This window comes from Pseudorasbora parva, chromosome 18, assembly GCF_024679245.1.
Source record: "Pseudorasbora parva isolate DD20220531a chromosome 18, ASM2467924v1, whole genome shotgun sequence".
Classification (NCBI taxonomy): Eukaryota; Metazoa; Chordata; class Actinopteri; order Cypriniformes; family Gobionidae; genus Pseudorasbora; species Pseudorasbora parva.
In genome coordinates this window covers 30878441-30902474 of record NC_090189.1, presented here as the reverse complement: position 1 = coordinate 30902474, position 24034 = coordinate 30878441, and the positions used below count along the sequence as shown (strand labels likewise).

The following is a 24034-nucleotide window of genomic DNA, read 5'->3' as shown; positions in this document are numbered from 1 at the left end:
TATAAAGGAAACCCGCCTTGAGGTCTTCCATTGTAGCCATGGCTGTTTAAGTATTTAACAGCCACAAGATGGCGCCAGCGTTAAGCACAGAAGTAGTACCGGTCAAGATAACTCGTAGTACCCGGATGAGCGGATGTTATCTGGAAATAAATAACATACCGCTGGAATGCGCGATTGACCAATCAGAATCAAGTATTTCCCAGAACCGTGTAATAAATTAAAATAAAGAGTCTGCTCTTTCTTTTGATATATTGCATGCTCAGATATTCATACAACAAAATATTATATGGGCCATTACATATTTGTGGAAATGATCAAAAACCCTAGCCTGACGTGGTCATACTCAATTCTAGTCAGAAAATGAGTCTGAAACTGCTCCATTGGGCTGTGATTATGGGGCATGTTTCAACCGAACCAGGAAAGACCTCAATTAGATAGAGCTACAACCAATCAGAGCAGCAGAGCATAGTTGTCAACAGAACTACACTGCATGCACGGTGGAAGAAGTAGAAGAAGATGAGTGTAAACGATCTTTGCCGGTGTTGTAAAATAATTTAAGGATACACGGAGTACTTACCAAAATTATCATCAATTTTTGAGAGTAATAGTAAAGGTGAATGCACAAAAAAGTTTAGGATTAGAACAAATTCAACCTGAGCGCCCTTTGGTGACGTGAATTCTTACGTTATACTGTTTATCATCTGTCCATTATCATATAAAGCAAGAAGAGGTAACTGCAGACTGGAGCAATGGGCGTGCCATGAGGTCGGAAAGGAATGGAGCGTGCCGTGAGGTCTTTTTACAGTCTATGACCAGGACGCGAAAAGCTCCCTGATCCATAAAAAGCGAGCCATAAACTGAATCACTATAATTACACAAATAATCATACAAGACAAAATACATTTCTTTCACTGTAAAAAAAGCAATAATGGTATTAATATTGATATTTGAATACATTCAAAAGTATGTTACCTTCGAAAACCTTCTGTATGGCGCGGGTTACGTGACGTCAACGCCACCGCGAATTTTTTAGGATCAATCATTAAAAAACTCATTTTTTTTAACACATCACTTGAATATATTAAACATTTATTTTTGTATTGCCCTTTTTCTATTTCATTTTGGACTGACTTTAAAATAGATATTCCTAAAATTCCTAGCATTAGAATTTAGAACCTCATGACACAATGAACATTTTTTGAGATTGACAACCTTTATTAAAAGATTATTAAAAGATTTTGTAAGCATATTGAGTAATTGTGTGTGTTTTATTTCTGATGATGCAGTGAAACATGCCAAATAGTGCTATTTCATGATTTATCACATTTTTTATGTGGTTCAGAAACAAAAATATTTTGAGTTTCTATTTATTAAACTAATTTCCTTCATTGTATCAACTCAGATTTTTTATTTCAATAAACTCAAAATTTTAAGGTAACCAGGTTACTTACTTTTTTAAGTTAAACCAACAAAAACCACCACAATTTTTTTACAGTGCATTTTACTTTGTTTCCAAAACCCATATTTTTCTTAAAAACAAAATTATATAATTAATTGATTCATAAACTTAGATTGTTGTATTTATGTGTATTGTTCATTTTATACTTGTTACACATTTTGAGCTGTATTTACAATGCTTTGTATTAATCGTTTTTATTGTATTATACTTGAAATGTCTGTACTAAATAATAAAATAATTTAAAAAACAATTATTATTATTATTATTATTTTAAAGATAAAAATGTCTCCTGACACTATTAAAAGTCATACTAATTTTGTACTTTGATTTAATGTACATACAAACTAAAAGTAATGTTATTTTTATAATAATTGTACAGCAAATGTTTTTGCTGTATAAAGGCATACATATACGTTTGATCAAACACTCACCATATAATATAAAATGAAGTAAAACCGGTATAATAAACTACTTTTAAGTGACATTAAACAAGTAAGCAAAACAATCAACATTTTATCCAAAAAACATTTATTCAGTAGTCATTTTTAAAATTAAGTTTTTTAAACTTTTAAAGTTTTTCAATGTCAGTTGAATTTGTCATCAAAGGCTTGTGTTCTAAGTCAAAACTCATTCCTCCACTGATTCATACTATATTAAAACTATGGTTACTGCTGATTGGCCAACACAGTCGCCAGGAGGAAGCTCCTTTGACCAAATGAGAAACCTCTCACCACGCCCCTACCTCCTGACACCCCCCTACCTCTTGCCACGCCCATTACTCCAAGCTGCAGCTACCCCAGTCTCATATAAAGCCCGCCCTGACAATTTAATTGGTCCGAAAAGCTTCTGTTCGGGCATAGTTGTTCCACAACTAGTCAAGTTCAGACCATATTGCCAGAACTGAAATGTTGTGGGCGGGGCTAAATTTGGCTGGCACCCAGGCTACAAAACCCCTGGCGGTGGCTGGCAACTTAAAAAAAAAAATGCTGACAGGGAAAGAGTTAAAAGTTGTGTTTGAGTCCCTCAATTGTCCTTAGTGTGAAAATATGGATCTCTAAATCATGCAGTCACTGTTCGAGAGGGTTCAAAAATGCAAAAGATGCTTGGAAACTGATGAATTTGCAGGACCTGGAGGATTTTTCTGAAGAACATTGGGCAGTGTAACTGTTCAGGACAAACAAGGGACTCAAGAACAACTATCACAAAACAGAAAAACAGCCATGGATCATCCAAGGAATGACACAAAGTATTAAAAATCAAGGTTTCATAAACTTTCGGTTAAAAGTTTTCGGTTTTATAAATTCAGCTATTTTTTTGTCTTGTGGAATATAAGTAAACATCTTTTATGTAAAATATCTTTTTCAGGACAGTACAAAAAAAGAAAATCTAATACATTTTGTATAATATGTCTGCTCTACTAATAACCTGGCAAAGTGATCTCATTAGTATTGCTAATGCATAAAAGGCTTTTCTTTTATTATGCTCCCCATGTTGTTATTGTCTGTTTCAGTCTCTATCCAAATGTACAACAATGTAGACTTTACAAAAACAAATGAGATCATATTGTTTGTCTATAAAGGGAAAAAGATCCTCACACCTTGAAGTTCTCCTCTGTCAGCCCTTCATCTGTTTTGGCGCTGCGGATCATGGCTGCAACGTATCGCTTTACCAAGTTTCTGATCACCTCCTGAAAAGAGCCACAAACAGGATGAATACCTTAAAACAAGCATTACCTTCTGATATACAAATAACCATGTTTTCCTCTTCAAAATGATTTACAAGAACTTTCCGAAATATGAACAATGTGTGCAGGATGAATAAAAAACAACAACAGTTCACTAATGAATGTGTGTGTATGTGCTCAACATTACCACTCTGATCTGTGGCTGCACTGGGTGATGGGCTTTGAATGTGTTTGGCATGTGCATATTTTGCGATTCCAGTTTAATAAGGGGTGAAAAATATTTTTTGGCATAATCATGACATACGTATTGGAAGTGAAAATCTGAACGTGCATTCATTAGCATTAATTTGCATATCCAATAAAGAATGAGCCAGCGGTGGATCTCAAAACAAGCTTGCACACGACAACAAAATAACAGCTATTATGCGCTACTGCAGCTCTTCATTGATGGGAGTAACATTTGTCTGTAGCAATAATATACAACCATACACTCGTTTACCCAAAAAAGACAACTTTATCATTATTTATTCATCCTCATGTTGTTGTATGCTGTATGCTATTATTTTCTGTAGAAAATAAAATATTTTAATATAACGATATATAACGACAGCTGTCAAGCTAAAAAAAAAATGCAAAAAAATAATAATACAAAATTAAAATCTAATAAATGAACCACAGAAGTAGACTTCATATACAGGTCCTTCTAAAAAAATTAGCATATTGTGATAAAGTTCATTATTTTCCATAATGTAATGATAAAAATTAAACTTTCATATATTTTAGGTTCATTGCACAACAACTGAAATATTTCAGGTTTTTTATTGTTTTAATACTGATGATTTTGGCATACAGCTCATGAAACCCAAATCTCAAAAAATTAGCATATTTCATCCGACCAATAAAAGAAAAGTGTTTTTAATACAAAAAAGTCAACCTTCAAATAATTATGTTCAGTTATGCACTCAATACTTGGTCGGGAATCCTTTTACAGAAATGACTGCTTCAATGCGGCGTGGCATGGAGGCGATCAGCCTGTGGCACTGCTGAGGTGTTATGGAGGCCCAGGATGCTTCGATAGCGGCCTTAAGCTCATCCAGAGTGTTGGGTCTTGCGTCTCTCAACTTTCTCTTCACAATATCCCACAGATTCTCTATGGGGTTCAGGTCAGGAGAGCTGGCAGGCCAATTGAGCACAGTAATACCATGGTCAGTAAACCATTTACCAGTGGTTTTGGCACTGTGAGCAGGTGCCAGGTCGTGCTGAAAAACGAAATCATCTCCATAAAGCTTTTCAGCAGATGGAAGCATGAAGTGCTCCAAAATCTCCTGATAGCTAGCTGCATTGACCCTGCCCTTGATAAAACACAGTGGAGCAACACCAGCAGCTGACATGGCACCCCAGACCATCACTGACTGTGGGTACTTGACACTGGACTTCAGGCATTTTGGCATTTCCTGCTTTTGATTTCCGAATGACATGCATAATTTGCTTTCATCCGAAAAAAGTACTTTGGACCACTGAGCAACAGTCCAGTGCTGCTTCTCTGGAGCCCAAAATTGGCTTGACCTGGGGAATGCGGCACCTGTAGCACATTTCCTGCACACGCCTGTGCACGGTGGCTCTGGATGTTTCTACTCCAGACTCAGTCCACTGCTTCCGCAGGTCCCCCAAGATCTGGAATCGGTCCTTCTCCACTATCTTCCTCAGGGTCCGGTCACCTCTTCTCGTTGTGCAGCGTTTCTGGCCACACTTTTTCCTTCCCACTGAGGTGCCTTGATACAGCACTCTGGGAACAGCCTATTCGTTCAGAAATGTATTTCTGTGTCTTACCCTCTCGCTTGAGGGTGTCAATGATGGCCTTCTGGACAGCAGTCTTACCCATGATTGCGGTTTTGAGTAATGAACCAGGCTGGGAGTTTTTAAAAGCCTCAGGAATCTTTTGCAGGTGTTTAGAGTTAATTAGTTGATTCAGGTGATTAGGTTAATAGCTCGTTTAGAGAACCTTTTCATGATATGCTAATTTTTTGAGACAGGAATTTTGGGTTTTCATGAGCTGTATGCCAAAATCATCAGTATTAAAACAATAAAATACCTGAAATATTTCAGTTGGTGTGCAATAAATTTAAAATATATGAAAGTTAAATTTGTATCATTACATTATGGAAAACAATGAACTTTATCACAATATGCTAATTTTTTGAGAAGGACCTGTAGACTTCCACTACATTCCAAGTCTTGTGAAATCATAATGGCACATCACATCACTGGTGACATTTTTATGGTCCTTTTATGGTGTTTTTGTCCATTTTTAACACTTTTCACACACTCACTCTGACTTGTTTAGTGACAGCTGTGTTCTTTCATAAGCGATGTTCGCTACAGTGTCGCGACCTGCACCAGAGGTTGCTGGAGTCTGTCTGGCTATGTATTAATGCATTAGCAAACAGCAGATCCAGTCGGTATGAAATAAGACGCAGGACAGGATGTTATGCAATTAGAGCACATACTAAATATCCATAAATTATAATTACCATTAATTCTACATACTATCAAGATATATTTTTAGAATTATTATGGATTATTTAAAAAAAAAATCTCATGATTTGTTTCTTTGTATCTAGAACTTTTTAAGAAGCATGCAAATTAAATGCCTTGCAAAGCTCTAATAAGTCATTAATATGCATGATGCCCATAGGCTAACATTTGTTTTCTCATTTAAATAAACTGCTGGCATTTGTTAACATATTAACAGCAAGGTGTGAATCTAACAGCATGCTGGGAAACGGATTTATGACATGGATGCCAAGATGTGATGGGTACAGCCAAATGGCCTTACCTGGTAGTGCTGGTTCTGAATGAGGTTATCAGCATGCCTTTCCTGAAACAGATAGGGCAATAACAAATTTAATACATGTGTCATTATACAGTACTTATGAACTGAACAATCATAAAATATTTTTGATATACAATTTTTTTTCATTACATTTTATTTTTTTATATTTTATATGTCATTTTGATATGAAAGGTTTAATAATTTTTTTTGTTTTAGTTTTTTTTTAATGATCAATGAACATGTTTTTTTTCTCATTTTAATCAGTTGATGTGATTGGTTACAATGTAGTTTGTGTTGTCAGAAACACAAGTGATTTCAAACCTCGTTTTGGGTTCACTGCAGTTTTAAAGAGAACATACTCTGTCAAGAGAAAATTAAATTGCACATGGTTTGTCTTAAGGCATATTAAAACACATCATAGACAAAAACATTAAAAACTCGATTTTCACCACAGGGGGTCTTTAAACCTAGCCTGATGTGGTCATACTCATTTCTAGTTAGAATATGAGTCTAAACTGGCCAAAATAACAAACATTTTACTCCCCAAACACCATTTTTTTTCGGAGAACCCCCTAAGAAGCTATTGTTTAGGGCTAATAGTTGGCGGATTTTTTTGTAAAAACTTGGCAACCCTGTCTGCACACGCACTGGAATAAACGATCTGTGCCGGTGTTGTAAAAAAATTTAATAATTTAATGATACACAGAGTACTTACCCAACATGATCATCATTTCAGAGAGAAATTGTCAAGGTGAATGCATATACAAACAAGCTCTCCGTTTAGGATTCGAGTAAATATAATCCAAGCCCCTTTGATGACGTGCATGATTACGTTACTGTTATAAAGAAACTGTTCGGAGATAATTACTCCTCTATGGAGCGAGTACAGACCGAGCCGCCCGACCTAAAAATGTTGTGGGCAGGGCTAAATCCGTCTGGCATCCAGGCTACTTTAAACCTAGTCTCAGACTAAAATGCATGTTTGAGCTGTTTTAACTGAATGCTTAAAATACAATGTCTGTGTTTTTTCTTGAGATTCACACCATTAATGTGTATTTTTTTCAAGCCTGTCTGTGAAACCAGGGCATTTAATTTTAGTCATTTTAGTACTTCAATATAAATTAAACAGAACTGAGAAATGTTGCATGGCAACTAGCTGAAATATATTTTATTTCAGTTAAAGCTACACTATGTAACTTTTCCATATGCTAGAGGTCGCCTATTCAAAACAAATGTGTAGTTTGATGACGCCAGAATCTTGGGAGATGTGGCCTTCACCTCACAGCCGGTGGAAGAGAATCGGGATAGGACTCGAGCAGAAATCATGTTCATGGATGCGATTATTAACGTTACTGTAGTATGAAGCAGAGCAGGAATGAGTGTTGTGGAGCTGAGCTATAGGACACTAGAGCGATAATTAATAAGATTAATAAGAAGGCAACATACGCCTCGCGAGCAGCGGGACTTTTATTATGATGGGACACAGGCACCATTTCCAATTTTCCTGTCATGAGAATGAGGTAACGCTCTGTTTATATACATATCAGATACATTTATGTTGTACTTTTAAAATGACGTTACTCTGTGCGTTCACTCAGCGGCTGCTGTGACAATCAAAAGCATTTCGGCAGAATAAAACCGGAAACCGAGGGTAACAGAGATATGACGCATTTCACAGGCAACAAACATGTCAGTTCCTAAAAATTGTAATTGTTGTTATTTGTTCACATGACTTCCATCCGTTCAGGCACGTTTTGAAGTCATTTTTTTTAATGCAATGGAAATTAATGGGGACTAGAGCTTTGAAGCCTCAAAAAAGATGCAAAAGCCATCTTTATTCAAAGTCTAAAACAATAGGCTAAATAAATGTGGTGTTAAGGTTGACAGCTAGTCCCCATTCATTGTAACTGTATAGACTTTATGCACCAGAGTTCACGCAGCCGTCTTTAAATTTTGTCTTTCAACTTCTATATATTTATGTTAGCTCTGTATATGTCTACATTTCTACCATCGAAGAGTAAGCTGGTGACGTGGATTTACTTATTTACTTTTATCATAACAAATGTCAGTAGGCCAAGAAGATTTTAAAACGAGCGGTTCATTCATAAATCTCTAAATTTTGTGTTTATGCTGTGGAAATACAAACTGGAAGACAACACAATGAACACAGCCCAAAAGGGGGGTGGGGTACAAGGTCGCACATTTTTCAAATTTCCTCCTATTGTATTCCACAGAAGAAATAAAGTCATACATGATTGATATTACATGAGTGTGGGTAAATGGTAGAATTTTCCACACAAAAACTTTTCCTTAAAACCTCATGAAAGCATTTCACACACATATTCTTCACTGAAATGCCAGCTAAAAATGAGAAAATAAATAATAGCAGCCTTACATTATTATTTTTAAACCCAAAACAGTGCGCTCCATGTGCTGTGTGGGAGAACGTGGGTGGGTGAGTTTGCAGAAAGAGTAGAGCCCACCTCAGAGGAGACGAGTTCAACTGATCGAAAAATGTCAGGGGAATTGGTAAGGGACGTTGCCTAGCAACCAACATCGGCCTAGGGCAACTTGAGGCAGGACGTCAAATAGACAAGCCCTAGCAGGTTAAATCCAAACATTATTTAATTGCAGGACATCCATGAAACCATTTCAAGGGCCATTTAGGATTCATGAAGGCTTATTTTCATCCTTCATGTTGTATTCATATATATATATATATATATATATATATATATATATATATATATATATATATATATATATATATATATATATATATATACATATATATATATATATATACATATATATATATATATATATATATATATATATATATATATATATATATATATATACTGTTTACTGTATTTATGATTCCAGCCATTCTGAAAGGTCACACTTTGAAATTATGCAATATCAAAACGGGTGAAAACCTTGAATACATGTGAGTGATGCTAACTTGTGTAAAACCAGTGACTGCCTACTGTGACAGTCACATTTACCGTTTGGGTCATTTTGTGGGCGAAATCCTGGTCCCGTTTACAGTTTTCCTCAATTGCTAAAACACTATTTCTGAAACCTTGCTCAATAAAGACCAAACCTCATCTTCAAGAACTTTTTAGAAAACCTGAATCTCTGGCAAATTTAAACTTTCGCCTCAAAACAGTTTTACCTGTATTCAGAATCAAACACTGCTCTCAAATCATAAAGTAAGTGATCAAAATGATATACACTATCAAGCAGTCAGTAAACAATACACCAAAAAATACAAAACACGTTGTTCCAAACTGTTCATAGTTCGCAGTTCAATTTTCTGTCATTGTCTTTTGATCAATGAAAACATGTTCTATCATAGTAGCTCAAAATTGGTCAGAAATGACTACTCTGCTTTGCAATTTTTTGTTCTTCCTCCTCCTTGTACCCCTATTTTTATTAACTCAATCTCTTGAAATGCATATATAGCTTGAATTATGTTTAGCGTGCGATTTATATGGCAAAATTAGTTTGTAAGTGCATATGATACACCCCATTGGGTAGTTTTAGTGGTGTACATATAACGCGCTTGATTAGGTTTTGTGGTGTGGAATGTGGATATGTGTCTATAACACGCACCAATTGTATTTATTGTGCAATTTATAAGCCGCGTGCATACATGATTTGTATTGTCACCCCATTGGTTACATTTAGTTTTGTGGAGTGCGTGCACATAACACGTTATAAAGTGTGTATCATATGCACACGAAAACTGCGTAACATATGCACATAAAAACTCATTTTGGCGTATAAATCGCACAATAAATACAATTCGTGCTATAGATATGCATTTCCATTAGAGCAGGCTACTGTACCCTGCATCTCATAAACTTGTCCTTTGTCTCTGTGATACTGTAAGTCTGATTCTTTGTTGATATGAACCTGCAACCGGTCAAAATCTGTTGAGTAGTCAGTACTGTTGAGAACAATGTTCAGGGCCATACACTTTGTTCACTGTACAGTATACAGCCTACAATGCACTGTACTTCTATTGGTTGCGCTTGTGTCTCATCATTTGAAACAGGTTAACTCAATTTTGAGTGGTTTTGTTCAATCAATGACATTTGTTCTCTATTTGTATTTGATTGTTGCCACTTGCGTTTACCCGTATGGATGACACGTTCATTAGAGTGCAGAATGTGTCTTGAGACTGAGAATGTGTTTTTCTAAAAAGTCTAAAAGTGAGATCTGCAAATTGTGTTTTGCCATGTGAAATGGTTTAAGGTATTGACAACAGACTGCACAATTAGCTAAACGAGTTCAGGCAACGGAGAAGTTTGTTAAGCCAATGGGTTTTAGTGTTTGAGCAATTGAGAAAACTGTAAATAGGAATCCATGCAATTGAATATTTTTGTGTGAGGTACCTGCTAATTTTGCCGTATCTTAAAGGTGCCCTAGAATGAAAAAATTGAATTAACCTTGCCATAGTGAAATAATAAGAGTTAAGTACATGAACATCACATACTGTGAGGATCTTGTAAAGGTTAAAGTGCCATCCATCAAGCAACCCTTGATGGATCTGCCAAAAATCATGTGATTTCGTCATCGTTTCCCGCCATTGGGTCCGAAATATAGTTTTTTTGAGTACGGAAAGTAAATTACTGAAGCGGTACTATTTTTTTCTAATTACAAGTTGTGTTTCTTGTTTCATGTGTCACAGAAATGATCACTCTAAAGATTATGTATTGCTGTTACACATCCTTTGTCTTTTCAGAGTTTTCCAGTATAAAAGTAAATCGTGTTTAAATGTCAGGACTTCCTGTCGGGACGAAAGTAACAGTTGTTACTTTTGTCCCACTTTTATATACAGTCTTGTTCAAAATAATAGCAGTACAATGTGACTAACCAGAATAATCAAGGTTTTTCATATATTTTTTTATTGCTACGTGGCAAACAAGTTACCAGTAGGTTCAGTAGATTCTCAGAAAACAAATGAGACCCAGCATTCATGATATGCACGCTCTTAAGGCTGTGCAATTGGGCAATTAGTTGAATTAGTTGAAAGGGGTGTGTTCAAAAAAATAGCAGTGTGGCATTCAATCACTGAGGTCATCAATTTTGTGAAGAAACAGGTGTGAATCAGGTGGCCCCTATTTAAGGATGAAGCCAACACTTGTTGAACATGCATTTGAAAGCTGAGGAAAATGGGTCGTTCAAGACATTGTTCAGAAGAACAGCGTACTTTGATTAAAAAGTTGATTAGAGAGGGGAAAACCTATAAAGAGGTGCAAAAAATGATAGGCTGTTCAGCTAAAATGATCTCCAATACCTTAAAATGGAGAGCAAAACCAGAGAGACGTGGAAGAAAACGGAAGACAACCATCAAAATGGATAGAAGAATAACCAGAATGGCAAAGGCTCAGCCAATGATCACCTCCAGGATGATCAAAGACAGTCTGGAGTTACCTGTAAGTACTGTGACAGTTAGAAGACGTCTGTGTGAAGCTAATCTATTTTCAAGAATCCCCCGCAAAGTCCCTCTGTTAAAAAAAAGGCATGTGCAGAAGAGGTTACAATTTGCCAAAGAACACATCAACTGGCCTAAAGAGAAATGGAGGAACATTTTGTGGACTGATGAGAGTAAAATTGTTCTTTTTGGGTCCAAGGGCCACAGGCAGTTTGTGAGACGACCCCCAAACTCTGAATTCAAGCCACAGTACACAGTGAAGACAGTGAAGCATGGAGGTGCAAGCATCATGATATGGGCATGTTTCTCCTACTATGGTGTTGGGCCTATTTATCGCATACCAGGGATCATGGATCAGTTTGCATATGTTAAAATACTTGAAGAGGTCATGTTGCCCTATGCTGAAGAGGACATGCCCTTGAAACGGTTGTTTCAACAAGACAATGACCCAAAACACACTAGTAAACGGGCAAAGTCTTGGTTCCAAACCAACAAAATTAATGTTATGGAGTGGCCAGCCCAATCTCCAGACCTTAATCCAATTGAGAACTTGTGGGGTGATATCAAAAATGCTGTTTCTGAAGCAAAACCAAGAAATGTGAATGAATTGTGGAATGTTGTTAAAGAATCATGGAGTGGAATAACAGCTGAGAGGTGCCACAAGTTGGTTGACTCCATGCCACACAGATGTCAAGCAGTTTTAAAAAACTGTGGTCATACAACTAAATATTAGTTTAGTAATTTACAGGATTGCTAAAACCCAGGAAAAAAAAAATGTTTGTACAAAATAGTTTTGAGTTTGTACAGTCAAAGGTAGACACTGCTATTTTTTTGAACACACCCCTTTCAACTAATTGCCCAATTGCACAGCCTTAAGAGCGTGCATATCATGAATGCTGGGTCTCATTTGTTTTCTGACAATCTACTGAACCTACTGGTAACTTGTTTGCCACGTAGCAATAAAAAATATACTAAAAACCTTGATTATTCTGGTTAGTCACATTGTACTGCTATTATTTTGAACAAGACTGTATATAATGCATATTATGCTAATTTAATTTTCATATTGTTCATATTGTTGAAGAAAAAAATGATCAAATTGATTGACATTGCACACAAAAAAATATTCTAAACCTACAAGTTTGTATTGTCAGGTTATATTTGAAACATTTGATCAAACTTAACATTTTAAATGCAAATGTAATCTAATATTTTTTTGCAAAGATAAAGTAGCTACAAAATATGTTTGCAGTTACATATTAACAAGGTCATAGTCAGGTATGTTTAATAAAAACAAGAGTAACACAATCTAGCTTATATTGTTGTGTTACTTTTGCCCCAACTGTGTGTTACTTTCGTCCCAACTGATGGGGTCAAAAGTACCAATTTGGATCTTATGTTCAAATTATACTGTAGTCGTTCTGTATTTGTACAGAATACCACCTGCTATTGATAGACCACACTTGTGAGTTATTGACCAGAGCCAGGGGCGTGGGACTGGGGGGATAAAGGGTACTGAGTAACCAGGGCCCGAGGCAGGGAAGTCCGTTTTCTATACATACACATACATGGTACGGGGGCCCAGCAAGATGGTTTCTACCCAGGGCCCAAAATTTGGTGCTACGTCACTGACCAGAGCAAATACATATCTCTGTCTAAAACATTTTCTTTTAAAATTACGTTTTTCTGAGAAATGGTACTTTCGCCCATGCTCTCCCCTATGATGTTTTTGCATGCTTGTATTTCAGAGTACATCACAGTCACTGCGTAGCCTACACTGTGACTAACGTTATATAAACATGCAATATCGTTGACGAGAAAAGACGAGCCTAAAATGTAGTTTAAAAAATAAAAACTTTAATAAAAACACTGGTTTTGGCGGAGGACAGAAGACCGTTTGTGCTTGCGGTTGCCAGATTTAAGTAATTTAAATCCCCCAATCAGAGCTTTTCTGTGAAAAGAACACATATACTATTTTGTGTTTTACTTAAACATGTACAATCTGGCAACCATATGCATGCGAGCTCTCTCACGAACGCGGATGATCTGAAACCACCAATAAACAAGTAGGCTGCATTTTAGCCTGTGTTCTGTCAGGACGGTCAAGACTCACGAGCCGCTTCTTTGAACAACTGAACTGCTGTGTGCTGTGAGCTGCTGAAATAAGCCAATCAGAGAAGAGCTCAACATTAATATTCATGACCCTTCCAAATAAGGCAAAAACAGAGCATTACATCCTAGGGACAATTTATGGTTTATTTATAGGTAAATGGACCTATAAAACTGTATCTGGACAATTTTTGCCCTTAAATAAGCCACATACCCTCTGTCTATGTAGATATCAGAGAACAATTTAACACATTGTTTCAACTCATTCTAGGGCATCTTTAAAGCTACACTGTGTAACTTTTTTAGTTTATTCTTAGCTAAAAACACTTAGTTCTTTCAAAAATATATGTGCTCATTAATGTATATTTACTTCTTTCATGTAATAAAGTATTTCCGTAAGTTTATAATATGCCATTGAAAATACATACGGGTGAGGGGTTCGACTGCCGGTCGCCATGTTGCCCCTCCATCTTGAAAGTACATTAGCCAAAGAGGGACATACCCATGAATTCAAGCTTCGCTTTTCACGTTTTAACACGCAATGGCACTCATGAACGAGGCCAAACTGGAAGCCATGTTAATCTTGGACTAAATCGGCCACCGTAGGAGTTAAAACAAAATCGGAATTGAGAGGAACAGAAACTATTATTCACTGGATTTTCATATACACCGCTAGATGGGGGAAAATATCACACAGTGTAGCTTTAAGGCACAGGCAATCCACATATATATATACAGGGAGTGCAGAATTATTAGGCAAGTTGTATTTTTGAGGATTAATTTTATTATTGAACAACAACCATGTTCTCAATGAACACAAAAAACTAAAAATAATAACAGTACAATGTGACTAACCAGAATAATCAAGGTTTTTCGTATATTTTTTTATTGCTACGTGGCAAACAAGTTACCAGTAGGTTCAGTAGATTCTCAGAAAACAAATGAGACCCAGCATTCATGATATGCACGCTCTTAAGGCTGTGCAATTGGGCAATTAGTTGAATTAGTTGAAAGGGGTGTGTTCAAAAAAATAGCAGTGTGGCATTCAATCACTGAGGTCATCAATTTTGTGAAGAAACAGGTGTGAATCAGGTGGCCCCTATTTAAGGATGAAGCCAACACTTGTTGAACATGCATTTGAAAGCTGAGGAAAATGGGTCGTTCAAGACATTGTTCAGAAGAACAGCGTACTTTGATTAAAAAGTTGATTAGAGAGGGGAAAACCTATAAAGAGGTGCAAAAAATGATAGGCTGTTCAGCTAAAATGATCTCCAATGCCTTAAAATGGAGAGCAAAACCAGAGAGACGTGGAAGAAAACGGAAGACAACCATCAAAATGGATAGAAGAATAACCAGAATGGCAAAGGCTCAGCCAATGATCACCTCCAGGATGATCAAAGACAGTCTGGAGTTACCTGTAAGTACTGTGACAGTTAGAAGACGTCTGTGTGAAGCTAATCTATTTTCAAGAATCCCCCGCAAAGTCCCTCTGTTAAAAAAAAGGCATGTGCAGAAGAGGTTACAATTTGCCAAAGAACACATCAACTGGCCTAAAGAGAAATGGAGGAACATTTTGTGGACTGATGAGAGTGAAATTGTTCTTTTTGGGTCCAAGGGCCACAGGCAGTTTGTGAGACGACCCCCAAACTCTGAATTCAAGCCACAGTACACAGTGAAGACAGTGAAGCATGGAGGTGCAAGCATCATGATATGGGCATGTTTCTCCTACTATGGTGTTGGGCCTATTTATCGCATACCAGAGATCATGGATCAGTTTGCATATGTTAAAATACTTGAAGAGGTCATGTTGCCCTATGCTGAAGAGGACATGCCCTTGAAACGGTTGTTTCAACAAGACAATGACCCAAAACACACTAGTAAACGGGCAAAGTCTTGGTTCCAAACCAACAAAATTAATGTTATGGAGTGGCCAGCCCAATCTCCAGACCTTAATCCAATTGAGAAATTGTGGGGTGATATCAAAAATGCTGTTTCTGAAGCAAAACCAAGAAATGTGAATGAATTGTGGAATGTTTTTAAAGAATCATGGAGTGGAATAACAGCTGAGAGGTGCCACAAGTTGGTTGACTCCATGCCACACAGATGTCAAGCAGTTTTAAAAAACTGTGGTCATACAACTAAATATTAGTTTAGTGATTCACAGGATTGCTAAATCCCAAAAAAAAAAAATGTTTGTACAAAATAGTTTTGAGTTTGTACAGTCAAAGGTAGACACTGCTATTTTTTTTAACACACCCCTTTCAACTAATTGCCCAATTGCACAGCCTTAAGAGCGTGCATATCATGAATGCTGGGTCTCATTTGTTTTCTGAGAATCTACTGAACCTACTGGTAACTTGTTTGCCACGTAGCAATAAAAAATATACTAAAAACCTTGATTATTCTGGTTAGTCACATTGCACTGCTATTATTTTGAACAAGTAATAACAATAACTGTATCAAAGCTGAATATTTTTGGAAGTTTTAGTTTTTAGTTTTAGCTATTTTAGGGGGATATCTGTGTGTGCAGGTGACTATTACTGTGCATAATTATTAGGCAACTTAACAAAAAACAAATTTATACCCATTTCAATTATTTATTTTTACCAGTGAAACCAATATAACATCTCAACATTCACAAATATACATTTCTGACATTCAAAAAACAAACAAAATATGATGGACCACAGGTTCTCAATGGGGTTCAGATCAGGTGAACAAGGAGGCCATATCATTAGATTTTCTTCTTTTATACCCTTTCTTGCCAGTACCTTTCAGCCCAGTACTTGGACGCGTGTGATGGAGCATTGTCCTGCATGAAAATCATGTTTTTCTTGAAGGATGCAGACTTCTTCCTGTACCACTGCTTGAAGAAGGTGTCTTCCAGAAACTGGCAGTAGGACTGGGAGTTGAGCTTGACTCCATCCTCAACCCGAAAAGGCCCCACAAGCTCATCTTTGATGATACCAGCCCAAACCAGTACTCCACCTCCACCTTGCTGGCGTCTGAGTCGGACTGGAGCTCTCTGCCCTTTACCAATCCAGCCACGGGCCCATCCATCTGGGCCATCAAGACTCACTCTCATTTCATCAGTCCATAAAACCTTAGAAAAATCAGTCTTGAGATATTTCTTGGCCCAGTCTTGACGTTTCAGCTTGTGTGTCTTGTTCAGTGGTGGTCGACTTTCTGCCTTTCTTACCTTGGCCATGTCTCTGAGTATTGCACACCTTGTGCTTTTGGGCACTCCAGTGATGTTGCAGCTCTGAAATATGGCCAAACTGGTGGCAAGTGGCATCTTGGCAGCTGCACGCTTGACTTTTCTCAGTTCACGGGCAGTTATTTTGCGCCTTGGTTTTTCCACACGCTTCTTGCGACCCTATTGACTATTTTGAATGAAACGCTTGATTGTTCGATGATCACGCTTCAGAAGCTTGGCTATTTTAAGACTGCTGCATCCCTCTGCAATATATCTCACTATTTTTGACTTTTCTGAGCCTGTCAAGTCCTTCTGTTGACCCATTTTGCCAAAGGAAAGGAAGTTGCCTAATAATTATGCACACCTGACATAGGGTGTTGATGTCATTAGACCACACCCCTTCTCATTACAGAGATGCACATCACCTAATATGCTTAATTGGTAGTAGGCTTTCCAGCCTATACAGCTTGGAGTAAGACAACATGCATAACAAGGATGATGTGGTCAAAATACTCATTTGCCTAATAATTCTGCACTCCCTGTATATATATATATACAGTGCCGATATATATATATATATATATATATATATATATATATATATATATATATATATATATATATATATATATATATATATATATATAATATTTTCAAGTAGAAGGAACTGGATGAATATCTTTGAAATCTACCGATCCACAATATCTGGCTTGAGCCTGAGTCATAATCACACAGTGTTCGGCGGGGGGCCAGTTCTCCTCTGACCAATGAACAAACACAGTGTGATTTTTCTCCAAAGCTTTTTTTCCCTCTCCATTTCTGTCACCTGATGGAGTTTGGGTTCCTTGACACCTTTGGCTTTGCTTAAGCTTGGAACATACTCTGCAAGAACAAAGAAATGTGTTCAATTTCTCGAGGTGGCAAGAACAAGAACAAAGATCGTTCTGGCCAGTACATTCCATATTTCATGAGAAAAGCAGGTGCCGATCATCTGCGTTTCTCCGCATTAATCGAGCCCACTTTAAATGTATGACCGATCACACAATAGTTCTCAGACACCCACAAGAAAAAAGTTCTGCTCAGGTGATGTGTCGATAACAAGCTGCGAGAACTTCCAAACCAGGGCTGCGAAAACAAAATGACGTCATCTTGTTCTCGCAGCCCTGGGAGCTCGAACTTTTTTCTCTGTTCTTGCGGAGTACGTTGCAGCCTTTAGTGGGGGACACTTAATTTTCAGCAATATTATTGACTTGACTGCACTGACACTATTGGATAAGAACCTAAATGAGCTGGACTTTGACATCACTGTTTTTTGCAGAAATTCTTTATAGATTAAGTGAATTCCTTTCATAATTTGTTGAATTTTACACGTTTTGCATTATTTAATCTTTATTTTCAGCTGCGTTAAAGAATGCTTGCATTTACCATTGTTTAGTGAAATTTTGAAGGCAAAATCCAGTCATTTAAAAAGGAATTGTTATGTCACGTGATTGCTAATTGAGAATGGACAATAAACCTTTTTGCTAATGTGGCCAAACCTAAAGTTAAATGAATAGTTTACCCCAAAATTAAAATGATAATTTACTCAAGTTGTTCCAAACCTGTGCGAGTTTCTTTCTTTTGCTGAACACAAAAGATGATATTTTGAAGAATATGGTGAACTAAACGACTCCATTGATTTCCATAGTAGGAAAAAAGGAGACAGGACAAGCCACAGGTGACTGATATGACTAAATAACCTAACTGGGGAGAAACAGAGTAACACAGTCTAAACCATGACAGACATGACATTACATCCCCTTCGAATAGGCGCGTCCTCGCACCGTAACGGGAACAACTGAGGCAAATCCTGCCATTCATTGCACAGAGGTGGTACTGGGCTGGACCCTGGATTGGGAGTGGGGCTGGTGGCATCAACGACGGTGAACAGTGAGTTGCAGGATGCCAGCACCCACTCCACATACTTAAAAAAGCTCCCTCAAGGACCCTCCCCGGACAACTGTGCACGTGTGACGGCTTTGAGTCCCACATACACGAACGAGCACAGGCAGTAGTCCGGGAAGGTGGTCTGATCCAAAAACAGTTCTAAATGTCTCTCGAGGGAGCTTTCTCCCTGTTTAAGGCACATGAGTTTGCCCGCTGTAATTTATAATTTATATTATATATATATATATATATATATATACACACAACAAAGAATGAAGCATACTGAATATCCTGTTACATTTGTGCGACTGAGTTCATGTGTTTTTCTTCTTTTGTAATGGCATATTTTTGATAGTTTCTGAAAATTTTCGTTCAGTTTTATAAAGTTTTGTTCAGTTTTATAAAGTTTCATTCAGTTTTCTTGAGACAAAGGTAATTCCATAAAAAAATCAGTGTAGAAAATAGCCTATTACTTATTAGTTATGATGTTTTTAAAAACTCAGACAACAGTATAATAAAGAAAAAAGCCAGTTCATGACACCATTAAGATTATTTTTGTAGCGTGAATGAATGAATGAAGTCTTTAAACATTGCTTACGCTTTAAAAAGGGGGAGGAGACCGAAAGAAACAATGTAAAAACAATTGAGGTATAATTCATGCCCATAGCACAACAAAATGTTATATTCAGGGATAGAAGTTAAAAAAGCATGAGCAGTAATGATAGCAGTGCTTGTCTTCAGCACTAATTCTAGTGATTCTTCAAAAACCACGGTTTTAATGGCAATTATGCTGTTTTTGTTTGCTTTAGTCAAGGGCTGTGTCACATTTACTAAGTGAGAGCTATAATGTACCACCCACGCTGCATGCAGAACGAAAGCGCACAATGCATTACCGTGAACTCTTTGAGGTTTCCATGTTTACACTCGTCCTCATGTCTTGGCTCTCCATGTCCACAAAGACGGCAATGCAGCCACACACACAGGTACCACACAGACTTTGGACTAGGTATGATGTTGAAGGGTGGTGGTAACGTCCCTCCCTCATCAAAGTAGCTCATCCACAGCTTGGTACGAGCAAACTTCCACTCAATGTCCGCATGATCCTACAGCAGAACAACAGACAGTTGGATGGAGGACAGTGCAGAAAGTGCCAATTGGGATAGTGTCCCAGACTGGCTTTTGTTGTGATTGGATAATGCGCGTTTACTCGAATAACATTTTGCATTGTGAGACACATGCAGATGGTGAAAATGGCTCAAATGTAGCTTATATAAGCCATAACTAACATGCTGAAAAATGAGTCACAAAACTGCTCAAATCTCTTAGTAGTATCATGACGCAAATGGATTAATATTCATTAAATGCATGAAAACATTCCATATGGATATTGAACATATGGGGAAATTCACAAGCAGAAACATAACCCCAAATTCAGTATCTCAGAAAATTAGAATATTACTTAAAACCAATACAAAGAAAGCAGTTTTTTATGTATTCACATATGAATTTTCACAATATTCTAATTTTCTGAGATACTGAACTTGGGACTTTCCTTAGTTTTCAGTAATAATCATCAAAAAAACCTGAAAATGAGCTTAAAATGCAAGTTTTACTTTTTGAATAGAGTTAGTGAAATAAACAATGTTTTTGATGATATTCTAATTATATGACCAGCACCTGTATATCACATAGAGATCTGAGAGATCCCTAATGATTAAGAGTTTGTGTTTTAAACTAGATTTGCTTATGGACCTTCTTATTTGTCATTAACCCAAATGGTAGCACACTATGAATTGCACCATAAAATAGCTGTTAGTTTTATGAATAAGATGTAATCTATCAAATATGGCACAGTGCTATTTTAGGGCATTTAGAATCTGCATTGCAGGTAGCCAGTGCATACAAGTATTTGTGCTGAAATTCAAAGTGTATAATAATGAATTACTAAAATGTATTAAATCTGACTTCACATACAAGATCTATACAAGTGCTCTAAATCTCTTTACTTTCATTTCTATACTTACTTTCAATCTCAAACAACTGATGTGAAAGTACTTTAAACCTTACACTGTGAAAAATAATCATCAGTGTTTGTCACTCACAGCGATGAGCTGGTAAGAGTTGTTCATCATGGCGATGAGCATGTTCAGCAGCACCACCAGTGAGATGACGTTGTAAGTGCCGAACATTGTGGCCCCTACAAACTCGGTGAACTCATGACGAGCCTTCACATTGGTAACATACAGATTCAACAGCCCGAACACAGACCAGAAAAGAGACTGAAGTGTTTCAAACAGCCTGAGAAGTCAAAGAGAGAGGGAGGGAAATAAAGAAAGAAGAAAAGCAGAAGTTGACATATTTCTCAGGATTTAAAGAAAACTTTTTCAATGTTAATTTACTTTATTCTGTCCCAGATTAATATGTAAGAAGACACATATATAAGAAAGACATTTGAAATATTTGAACAGTATAAGTTAAGTGATAACTTACATAATTGTTATCACTTAACTTGAAATTGAATTAAAGTTTTTCTTAATCGCTTTGGTTCAGTTCTCAAATTAGACTTTTTTTTTCTCAAAACTACGTTCAGATCTCTGAACAATTAGTTTTTCACATCAGATTATAATTTCTTATTGATTTAAGCAGATAGATAGATAGATAGATAGATAGATAGATAGATAGATAGACAGACAGACAGACAGACAGACAGACAGACAGACAGACAGACAGACAGACAGACAGACAGACAGACAGACAGACAGACAGACAGACAGACAGACAGACAGATAGATAGATAGATAGATAGATAGATAGATAGATAGATAGATAGATAGATAGATAGATAGATAGATAGATAGATAGATAGATAGATAGATAGATAGATAGATAGATAGATAGATAGATAGATAGATAGATAGATAGATAGATAGATAGACTCTGACTGTTTTTACTTAGAAGAAATCAAATATTTCCCCTCTCAAGTGTAGTTTTGAAATATTGTTTTCATTGAAATCTCTTCCCATTTCTGATCACATTAGTACTGCACAGCCTTGAGCAAAAGATTCTCGTCATTACACAAGAGTTGATGGATGAAGCGCCACTCTAAAATTTCGTCTTCGTCCTCTGAGATCAAATGTTTCTGCAAGGTTCATGCTATAATGCAAAATCTCAGGAAGATCATACGCATTTCCACTCTCATTTCCTTCCTCATTTGTTTCTCATTTTGACCTCTGTGGGAGGGCAGCATTAAGCCGCGTGTGGCATCTTGGCTGCATTACCTTCATTGATCAAGTCAACCGAAGGTCTTTTGTGGATTTTGTAAGACGTGATTATTATAAAATGCTATATGAGACCTCTGTCACTGCAAAGCCAAGCAGGGAGCTCGACTGTTGAGCTTTTTAAAAAGCGCGTCTTGCGAGCATGGGTGTGCTTGAAGCACTTGGTTGCGTTGTAAATGGTGGGACAACTCTGTGGTAAACCTCCCCATGTTAAACTAATCACGTCAAAATAGGGCTTAAGAGGTATGTAAACAGCCAAAGCAACTCACTCTCTGAACAAAACCTGCTCAGAATTCTATTGCACTATTATAATAAGGTAATGTTAAATCTTAATTAATTAATTAATTAATTAATTAAATTATATTTATTATTTATTGTATTGCCCTCTCCCACATGGATCTGCTTTCAATTGATCAGCATCATAATCTTTATTCTCAGTGACTAAAGCTTACTTATTAAACTAAAAGATTGAAAGAATGATTGCAAAACCACCAAATAGGTGGTGATGTGCACTAAGTAGGTTTTATAAATCGCCATTAAATGAAAGAAGAAGGAAGTAGAATAGTGCACTTTTTCTTAGTGTCTGTTTTCATGGTGACATGTCGTTTCGTTGCTGTGTTGAGTCATTGAGTCGTTGCTCTGATTTGTCTGAAATTACTCCTGGATGCATTTTTGGAACCAGCATGCCTTGTGTAAGCATGGTTTGGGTTAATCCACCGGGGAGTTCAAGGTATATTTGATGGTAAGTTAACCTCTGGAATACCCTGTTTTGTTGGTTTTAGAAGGATTTTAGCACTTCCACGCTGAAAAAAATCTGAGCTTTTTTCTGTTTTTAGCTGGATTAAGATGGTCTGCAAGCTGTATCTAGCTGGTGCTCAGCTAGTTTAGCTCTGAAGCCAGCTGGTCTACCAGACTGACCAGCTGACAAAAGTGGCCAAAACTCTTTAAAGTGGCCTACAGACCAGTCTGCTTAGGCTCAGGCTAGGCTGGGCGACCAACTAGACCTGCTTAAACCAGCTAAAACTACCTTAAGGTGGTTAAAGCTGATTTTAAGGGAGCTTTATTCAGTATAGGCACAAAGATATCTGGGTTTAGAGAACTTGGAATATAGTTCTGCTGAAAAAACAAAGCTAGTTTCTGATTTGGTCATCTAAGCCTGGTCAGGCTGGTCTGTTGACTGATTTTAGCAACTTTTCAGTTTGGTTAAATATTTAGCTAAACTAGCTAAATACCATCCAAGCATGGCTGGTAGATCAGCTAAAACCAGATTAAACTGAGTAAAACAGCGAACCATATATTATGCCGTTAAACCGTTCTTTGTAGCAAGATACTTATTTATTTTTATTTTTGGACATTAACAGCCTCTGGTCACCAAACAAAGTGAACAAGAAAAGCAGTTAATTGCAATGAATGTGCATTTGTAGTGTATTTGAAGTGTTTTTAATAATCTTTTGGCATATTTAAAGAAGTGCACTTATTTTGATGTGTTTACTAACATACTTACTAAAGTACTTTACTAAACTGTTGTGTGCTATTTGATATTATATTAAACGAATCATGCTAGGTGACTTACTACACTGTAAAAAATTATTTAGAAAAAAAGTTAGCTGGTTGCCTTAACATTTTGAGTTCATTGAAATTAAAATTTTGAGTTAATACAATGAACATTTTTTGAGATCGACAACCTTTATTAAAAGATTATTAAAAGATTTTTTAAGCATATTGGGTAATTGTGTGTGTTTTATTTCTGATGACGCACTGAAACATGCCAAATAGTGCTATTTTCATGATTTATCACATTTTTTATGTGGTTCAGATACAAAAATATTTTGAGTTTCTATTTATTAAACTAATTTCCTTCATTGTATCAACTCAGATTTTTTATTTCAATAAACTAATTTTTTTTAAGGTAACCAGGTTACTTACTTTTTTAAGTTAAACCAACAAAAACCACCACAAATTTTTTACAGTGTAAGGTTTGCACTCAACAGTTTACTGGTATATGCAGCATTATTTAACGACCCAAAAAAGTATCTTTAAATGTCTTTACATCAGATGCTAATTTGCGCTGCTCTTGGTAGATTGTGTTGGTCATTATGGAAA

The 24034-nt window shown here is 36.7% G+C and overlaps 1 protein-coding gene across 1 annotated transcript in view; it reads right to left on the bottom strand.

Annotated features, from left to right (window-relative positions):
* Window positions 1-24034, bottom strand: part of LOC137045926 (short transient receptor potential channel 5-like) — a 71310-nt gene that overhangs the window by 6321 nt on the left and 40955 nt on the right. Inside the window, exons 7-10 of the mRNA XM_067422912.1 lie at window positions 20756-20951; window positions 19547-19756; window positions 5980-6021; window positions 3057-3146 (exon numbers count right to left, since the gene is read on the bottom strand). Of these exons, the coding sequence (XP_067279013.1) occupies window positions 3057-3146; window positions 5980-6021; window positions 19547-19756; window positions 20756-20951 (538 nt within the window). The remainder of the gene's footprint in view (window positions 1-3056; window positions 3147-5979; window positions 6022-19546; window positions 19757-20755; window positions 20952-24034) is intronic.